Source organism: Beta vulgaris, chromosome 7 (assembly GCF_026745355.1).
Source record: "Beta vulgaris subsp. vulgaris cultivar EL10 chromosome 7, EL10.2, whole genome shotgun sequence".
Lineage (NCBI taxonomy): Eukaryota > Viridiplantae > Streptophyta > Magnoliopsida > Caryophyllales > Amaranthaceae > Beta > Beta vulgaris.
This window is the reverse complement of record NC_079208.1, coordinates 41,067,763-41,077,333: the sequence shown is the minus strand read 5'-3', so window position 1 is coordinate 41,077,333 and position 9,571 is coordinate 41,067,763. Positions and strand designations below refer to the sequence as shown.

Below are 9,571 nucleotides of genomic sequence, written 5' to 3'. Positions count from 1 at the left end.
CTCAAGTACAAGCGACATGAAACGCAATGTAATGATAGAAGTGTTGCCGGAAAGAAGCATCGACACTGCCCCGCCAGCGGTAAACACAATCAGTCAGGGGAAGGAGTGGTATGACGATATAACCACATACAAACTGACAGATAGTCTATCGGAAGACAAGATGGCAGCGAAAAAGCTTCAAAGAGAATTCACGTGGTACTACATTTACCAAGGGCATCTGTAAAAAAATGGTCTTTCAATCCCACTCCTAAGGTGTGTAACGGCCCATGAGGCCACGAAAATAATCGGAGAAATACACGAGGGAGTGTGTGGAAATCATATCCGCTGAATGACTTTGACACTGAAAGCACTTAGAGCATGATTTTACTGGCCCACAGTGCTAGTAGACACACAGGCCTACGTAAAGAAGTGTGATAAGTGTCAGAGATTCACCCCAGTCATCCACCAGCCGACAAATGATCTGCAGCCGATCCTTAACCCCATCCCTTTGCTCAATGGGGGATGGACATAATAGGACCATTCACACTAGAATCCTGGGGAAGGAAGTTCCTAATAATGGGAATTGACTACCTCACAAAATGGATTCAGGCGGAGCGGACTGCAAAGATAACGACCAATCAGGTTAAGATATTCATTTGGCAAAATTTGATCATGTGATTCGGGATTCCCATGGGGATTGTCATAGACCATGGCTTCAAGTTTGATTGCGGTCCCATAAAAACCTTCTTGATCCCTTACGGTCTTAAGTTCGCATACTCATCAGTATGCCATCCTCAGAGTAACGGCCAAGTAGAAGATGCCAACAAGCAAATCTTGAACGCGCTGAAAAAGAAGCTGGACAATTTGAAAGATGCTTAGCAGATATGGTTCCAGCAGTATTAGGGTCAAACAGGACCACCGAAAAGGAAGCTATCGGACAAACCCCATTTAGGTTGGCATTCGGAGCAAAGACACTATTACCGGTCGAGGTACGGCTACCTAACTGGCGGATCCTGAATTACGACCCAGAGCTGAATAATAACTTGCACAAAGAAGTCCTTGATCTCCTACCGGAGGTGAGGTTAGCTGCGGAACTCAGGTCAGCTGCTTACAAGGACCGGATAAGTAAAGCCTATAACAAGCGAGTACAAAGTCGGACGATAGAAAAGGGAGATCTAGTACTCAGACCCGCGGCGGCCACGGGGAAAGCGCATGCAAATGGCAAGTTGACATCTAACTAGAAAGGACCTTACTTAGTTAAGGAGGAAATCGTCCCAGGAGCATACTTGCTGGAAGACATGTCGGGCAAACTGCTCAAGACTAGCTGGAACGCCAGCGTCCTGAAGAAACACTATGTCTAGTTTTAATATGAACTGCATAGTTAATAATAAAGGCATTGTTGCCAATAGTTTAAATTATTCAATAGTACGGCAGTTAAAGCCGGTATTTGCATTGTTTGGTTATTTGGCAATAAATTCAAAAATACCGAGAAGAGTCGTTTTATTTAATAAAATGAGCATCTTCTAACCTATACTATGTTTCTTTGGGAAATAAATTCAGTGGCAGTCAATAACCTACGTGGATCTCCCATTAACTGCAACTTTTCCTACAAGGACCTTGGCGGTCAATGACCTACAAGGATCTGCCCCCAAAGGATCACCTTCCAAGAGGAAATAAGTTCTCTAACGGTCAACGACCTATGTGGATCTGCCGTTAGGAGAAACTGAGAATGGCAAACAATTGTTATATGCAAGATAAGTGTCTAGCTGGACAATTGCCCTATAAATCTGCAGGACTAAGAATGTGCTTCCATACTTGCTCTAAATATGTAAACAATAAAAATAATAAAAATAAACCCGACACCAAAGTTGGGCCAAAAACAGCGACTTTCATTGATAAATTTGTTGATTACAGTCCTAAGCTAGCTAATACAGAAATAGCCAAAAAAAAAAAAACCATGCCACAGGCGGCAAGGTCGCAAAAAGAGAAAGCTTAGGCGGCATCAGAGGTAGGGATAGCTTCAACAACTTTGTTCACGACAGCATCAGTATTAGCGGGAGCTTGATCCAAAAATGATGATGTCATTCTGGTCCTCTCCTACAGCAGGGTTACCGGCATCTTCCCTAACCTCCTCTGCATCATCATCTTCTAGCTCAACACCGGGGTCGGCGTTAGCAATATCCGCTTCCGTCACCTCAAAGTCGAGCTGCTCATCACTAACCGGGAGCTCGAAAAGTCATCAGCCATGAGCTTCCTCCAGTTTCTCCCACTCAATACCAGGGACAGCGTGCCTTGCACACCGCATGGGGGCGGACCACCTCCGTTATACCGATTGGTGAGACGAGATACGAAGTCCATAGACCGGCGGTACTCTGCTACAACGTTCATCTCCCGGGCCTTGGCTTCCGGAGCTCCTCCCTGAGCGTCTGCAGCTCGGTATCTTTTTTGGCAACAATTTGAGTGTGTTGAACATTGGCCAACTGTAGATCAGCCCGGGCCTTCTTCGCTTCCTCCTTCGCGGCCTTCAGGTCATCCTTGGCGGTGGTCAGCTCCACCTCCTTGACGGTCATTTTTCCATTAAGAGCCATATGACTCTCTACCTCCTCGTAATAGGAAGATCGGAAGTGGCGTAGAGGTCACACAACTCCTTGCTAGATTGAGCCGACTGAAAAGATAGAAGATGAAAGGTTACAAAAAAATTTCAAAGGACCGATATGTTAGTTATAAAAATAAAAATAAAAATAAAAAGAATAAGTGAGCTTACCATATCCAAGTTATGCGCATGCACAGTAGCGACTGCTTGGACCTCGTCCACAAGCATGTCGTACTTCAGCTACATGCCTTTCAAGATCTGGTAGCCAAAATTACCGCCCTCCAAGGGACGGTCCAATAGCAGCGACTCTCTTCCAAGACGTTGAGTTTTGGCTGGAATAGCTCTCCGTCCCTCACAGGTGACCGGAACCACCTCTTGCGCAACACTTCCTTATCTTATGTTCTTCCTTGTCCAAGACGTTGTGTTTTGGCTGGAAGTACTACAGTCATGATGACTCTTTGTCATGTGTTCTCTAACATAGTCCACTACCGGCGAATTAAGAGATACTACAAGGCTAGAGGAAGTGCTATTGAAATTAAAATCACTATCGATCATAGAAGAAGAAGTCTCAGAATTATTTTGGAAATCATAACAAGATGACATTATTATAATTTAGAAGAATGAATTGTAGAAGGAAATTTACGGGAAATACCTGGAACAAAAGAGCTGAAGGAAATTTGAGCTGGCGAACAAACACTGATTTCAACCGGCAGAAAAGTTGAAAGATGAATTGCGGACAAGATGATAGCAGTTTAGAGAGAGAAAGATTGCTATGAGGGTGCAAGTGAAGTGAAAATGAGCAGCGGAGGCCATCCACAGCCTATTTATATGAAAATTAACGGTTTGGATTAGGCGACTCTTCGTCTTCCCGTCTTTGATCATGCCACGTGGTATGAGGTACGTAAACAGCTGGGGAGCAATTACTCCAAAACCTTTGACACCATTCGCGCAAAAACCAAGAAAATGATTGGTATTCCTGCAAAACTTCCAAACGGTTTTATTCATGACGGTTTATTACTCATTAAGAAAGACATGCATGTACCAGGCATACCGGCTTGGGGGCTAGTTGTATGGGGGTTGACTAAGTTCCATACTGGTCCTGAGGAACCGATATAGACCGTCATGGTCAATACACCTGCTATAGGGCCGTTGACTACGTCATACCGGTTTTATCAGGATACCTTGATGGTACTCCTAATCTAGGCCATTTTCATATGGGCTTGGGCTTGCTCCACTGAATATCTAATATGCCTATCAGCCTATGGGCCTGAAGATAAGTATTGGAAGATGATAGAATTGTATCCAACCAATAGGAGCAGAGTCCTACCTTAGCAAGGACACTGCCGGCTCCTATAAATACCCCTTTGATCTGAGTCATAAGGTACGTTCACATATATTATTATACTCCACTTGAGATATGCCGGTTATTACCCTTTACTGGTTCAGGCATCGGAGAGGCGTTCCTCAGTCAACCCCCGAGGTTAGGTTTCGTGTTTTGTCTTGCTGGACATCAAACCAGCTTATATGCTTGAATGATATCGGTTCACTCCAACGCATTTATTCCATACCGGAACAAATAGTATTGAGATTAACATTCTAATATGGACAACATTAATTGATCAAACTAATTTTAAGTTTTTTTTCGACATAAAAAAATCTCAGAAGAAAAATGTGGAAAGTAAAAGTAGAAAGATTTATTACATAATTTCATTATGTTTCCTAATAGAAAATATATTAATATTCATTGTAAATATTATGTCAAATATATTATTGAGATTTTGTTGTGCATAAAGGTCACGACTTCAAATCTCATTAATATATTTGACACAATATCTACAAAGAATATTAACACACATTCTCCATCAATATCTTTGTCATGATCTAAGGCTAATTCACCATGTTTTAAGCCTCAAACTAAAATCTGAAATCAAAACTTCCAACTTCTAATTGTTTTTTACAAGTGCAAAGATAAATCAAGTTTCTTTTCCATCTCCCTATGACAATCTCTCCCATAATTATTCTCCATAGTCTTCTTTAGAACTTGCATTGAAGTCAAACTATTGGGCCCACTATACCTAAACTCCTTTTGCCAATTCACCATGTTTTGGTCATGATCCTCTTCATAACATGATGAATATGGACTAATTGGGCCAGTTCCACCGTTGCTGTTATAAACCACCATATTCGAGAAACGGGCAGGCCCACCAGGCCCAAATTGATCACAAAGCTGTGTAGTACTAGGATAATGGGATATGTTGGCAGCATGGGAACCAATGTACATTTGTGTTGGGGGTGGGGTACCAAGGAAGGCCATATGGGGCTGCTGCTGATGGTGGTTGCCGCTGAAAATTAGCGACGACATCGACTGTTGTGTCGAAAAGGCGTTGAGTAGAGAGAATTCTGATGCTCTCTTGGCTTTTCTTGCTGCAATCCTCTCCTTCTTGTGAGCATTTTGATGGCCTCCTAAGGCTTGTGAGCTGTAAAACTTCCTTGAACAGAACAAACAAGGGAACACCTTGGCCCTCTCGTCCATACTGTTGTTCATAGCTCCACCCTCTTGTCTCTCCATCCCTACACCCAACATATAAACAAATATGTAATAAGTACATATAATATGTAAAATGTAATCATATTGCACCAAATCTATGCTACAAGATTGAGTTATAGTTACTCTAACTTAGGTCCACTACCCAAACGAGTGTGTGGCAGTGTGGGTAGTGGGATGGGAGGGTTGGTGTCTAAGCCAATTTGTCCCTAATTTTTTTGGTGTATTCAAACTTGGCTATGTTAACTCAAACTCTTCATTTCATCCTAGTACATCGAAATTCCATCCTCCAGCACCCTCGTACTTAGACGTGACAAAACTAACTTCGTTTCAATATAGACCCGAACTGTGCCCAAAATTAGGAAATCCATTTTTGACCCGACCCGAAGATTAACAAATATAAACCTAAACTTAGCTAATTTGAACCACCCATTCGTCACCTCTTCTAATACTATTGATCTCACTTCTAGTAGACTTTAGGAAGTTTAGATATAAGCAATCCTTCTCTTTGAGGCTTTACCACTAGACAATCATTCTTCTTTTTCATGTGACACTAACTAAAATATTTTCACTTATGCAAAGTAGTTCTTAAAACAATACAAAACCAGTATGAACCTCTCAAAAGTATCAACGTGCTAATACATTAAACTTCATCAAACATTCACCTATATAAGCAACATTCACCATATTAGAGAATAAAACACAAACAGTCAAACACACATGCATAAACACACCAAATTAAAAATTGAGTACATAAGATTATAAGATTTTGGTAGTAACAAGCAAAAGAGTAAACCTTGACGAAAAGAAGCAGAGTACTGGTGCAGAACAATTGAGCTATATTAGTGTTGGAAGTTCTGATACAATTCTGTTATGAAGTATTTATGAAATAGGACTTAGAACTGAGAAGTGGGAGTTTGATGTGTAGTTTATAAAGAGATTTAATTGGGTTATAAAGAAAAAATGGAGAGATGTTATGTTGCAGAAGAAGGGGATGAATGTATGGGCTTGGGAAACAGAAGAGATAAGACAGAGAGAAAAATGCATAGACACTCAAATGCAATTTCTGCATGTCAGTCGTCAGAGAGAGAGAAAGAAAGAGAAGAGATTATATTGGTGGGAAAAGAGAGAGAGATTGAGATAGCTATGTCTGAAGTAAGTGTGTGTGCATGATATGAATTGGGAAATGGAATGTAGCTCTCTTTCTCTCTCTCTGATCTTCATTAGTCTGACATGTTATCTGTTTTCCTTTTGAGTTATTTTCTTTTGCAGGTGCATTAGTTTAGTGCCCACTTCTTTCTTATACCATGTCTTGCTTTGCTCCAAAAATTAGATTGGGTTTCCAACCGTCACCTTGGAGAATGGTAAATTGACTTGGTACCCATAAAAGGAGTATAGTAAAACACTTCTCTTTTATTTAAGAGTTTTTGAGAGAAGTATTTTGCTTATTTTAAAACGGAGGAAGTATATAATATATGCGCCATTAGAACAAAGTTACTTTGTTAACTAATTTTTAGATGAGTCGAATTTGTGTGATAGAATCACCAATTTAACATTGGATATGTGACAATCGATTAATGCATTTCAGAAAGGTGTTGGGTACAAGCCAACTTTTAGTGAGAGCTCGAAAATACCTAGTGGGTTATGATCATGGTGAAACTCGTAAACAACATAAGAAAAATATGCAAATTAGAACATTTACTCGTGTCAAGGCGAAGCGTCGACTCAAAATTAGCAAGATGAGATATAAAGCTTGGTGCATCTAGTATTAACAATGGTGACCTTGCAGTCCTTACTTCCTCCCGAGCTATTCTAGCATGTTTATTATTTATTGCGCATCTCATACGGAGTTTCTATATTACTTAGTTGAAGATTCTAGTGAAAGAGTAGGTTGTCTAGACAATGATGGCAAATTAGGACATTTGGACTAAAGAAGCTAGCAAGTGAGCCTGGTATCAATATGCCTTAAATTTGTTCATATGTACCATGGAATCTTGAGAAGCTAGCTACCAATACCATACTTCACAAAATCTAGGTTTTTATATTACGCACTTTGGAAGATGTATGTTGAAATACAAACTATTATATTTGTGGATCAATTAGTAATACAATGAAATTATCGATCGGATTTTTCCTCTACTTGTTAAAAGAAGGGGTTTTCCACGTGTATAATGCACTTATACACATTATTGTGTGTTATATCTTATAACTCTCTTCATAAATTACTAATGTGCACAACCCTCTTCTTTCATTGTGTGCCTAATAAAAAGTGGAGCAAATAAAATTAAGAAATGGAGTATAAGAAAGTCACTTAGTATTACTGTATTAGGAATAAGTTCGATTATATACCAAAAAGCTATAAAATCTTTTAAAGCCTTATTAAAAGGTAAATGAAGTATTCATTACAATATTACTTGGATTGAACTTCAAATGATCAATAGTTTCACTTGATCCGTATGTACAATAAGTTCAACAAATTCCAACTAAAGATGCAGAAAAAAAATCCCATAAAATATTATCAATTTCAACTCATAACTAGAAACAAAAGTAGATAACTTAAATTAGTTAAGATAAAAATTTATTAGATGAAAAAACTAGCCTGAAAAGAGTTGGTAGACAAATATCTGTCCATAAATATGGCATCAACATTGGGACATATACAATTCCCAATACATATATTAATATCAGTGCCCAATAAGATGGAGGAAGAAAATTTTATACTATTGATTTTCTTCAGAATAGCTGTTTTGGGAAGGGAGGGTTCAGAACTCCAGATGATATCAGGACATGATCTCCAAATACACAGATATTGAAAGTGTAATGTGTTAGGAAAATTCACATACAGTATATACAAAAAAATTACTCCCTCCTCCGTTGTTTTAGTTATTATAAGCATTAGTCATATATTAAACATTGGCCTTATTTTCATAAATATATATGAAATAAATACTTTATGTAAAATGTTATTAGATTATCTATATATATAATTCCGAAAAAAATAACTTTTTATACTATTTTTATAGTAAATAAATAAAGATATTAATGGTCAAAATTGTACATTAACAAAATATAGCAAATTATTAAAACTAAAACAAACAATAAAAGTATGGTCTCATAAATTTTATTGGATTTCTTTGGAAAAAATATATTAACACAAATTTCATTATTATCCTTTCGAAACCCCATCTTCCTTTAATGAGATTTGATCATATAACTTATTTCGTGGAAGGAGATAGCTAATTGTAATTGAGCTACCCCTCAACCTTTTAAAATTTGAGATCTTATATCTTAAATTTATCCAGAATTTATAAAATACCATCACTCCCCCCATTCCAGTTAAATGCAATAATTTGACTTCTTCCATATTCATTAACTTCACTTTAACCATACATTTTTTTTCTATTCATATACTATATTAGTCATAGGCGGCTAAGGCCATGTGCAGGGTGAGCAACTGCACAGGGCCCCCAAAATATAAGGGGCCCAATTCTATTAGTTGTCCTTTTAAAGGGGAAAAAACCTAACTCTAATTACAAACTCTTCATTTCCAATTTTATAGAGGGTAATATTGGATGCAAATTTTAAATTCTTTTTGTTTGGTGTTTCTTCTCCTCCTATTCTCCAAAAAAGACCATTAATAACCCTCCCATCTCTTCCTATTCACCAAAAAAATGTAATTTTTATAATTTAATTTAGCACAAGGCCCCTAATTTTATGAGACGGCCCTGATATTAGTAAACAACTACATACTTACTCCGTTTCTAAATAAGAACAAGATTTTCCATTTTAGGAAATGTCATAATAAGTGCAACATAGCTCAAAATGAAAAGTTTTTTCCTTTTATTTACAGAAATGCCATTACTTAATTCCCTCAATCACTTAATTAATCTATCAACTACCAACCTAAAAACCATTAATTAATCAACCTACCCACCCTCATCTCAGCCACCCATCTCTCTCTATATCTCTCTCTCCTCAACTCAACCCACCCTCTCCATCTCCTCAACTCAACCAACCAACCCCACCCCACCACCAACCCGACGCCACCACCAGAACACCACCAACCCGATGCCACCACCAAAACACCACCAACCCAATGCCACCACCAACCACCACCAACCCAACGCTACCACCAAACCACCACCAACCCGACACCACCAACTGGTACCACCACCATCCTCAATACCACGGGTTATTCGTGTGTGAAATTGGCATCTGAGTTCTTCAATCCAATTCGAACCAGACACCACCAACCCGACGCCACCAAGGGTCACTCATTTGACGGGTTCTTGGGGTTCGAATTGGCATCTGGGTTACTTATTTTGGGGGGTTTAAAGGGTTTATTGACTGATTCGTGTGTGAAATTGGAGGAAAATTATTTGGTTTTTCTGGGTTCGAGATCTAAGAAGAATTCTGTTTTCCGGGTAGTTGATGGTGGTCGGTGTGTGGCTGCA

The 9,571-nt window shown here is 38.9% G+C and overlaps 1 protein-coding gene across 1 annotated transcript; it reads right to left on the bottom strand.

Moving 5' to 3' along the window:
* Positions 1-4,246: 4,246 nt before the first annotated feature.
* Positions 4,247-6,376, bottom strand: LOC104899451 (protein LATE FLOWERING). The gene is made up of 2 exons (XM_010686646.3): positions 5,914-6,376; positions 4,247-5,143 (listed from the first exon to the last, which is right to left on the bottom strand). Exon 2 carries the CDS (start codon positions 5,139-5,141, stop codon positions 4,527-4,529), a length of 615 nt encoding a protein of 204 aa, XP_010684948.2. The 5' UTR covers positions 5,142-5,143; positions 5,914-6,376; the 3' UTR covers positions 4,247-4,526.
* Positions 6,377-9,571: the final 3,195 nt, after the last annotated feature.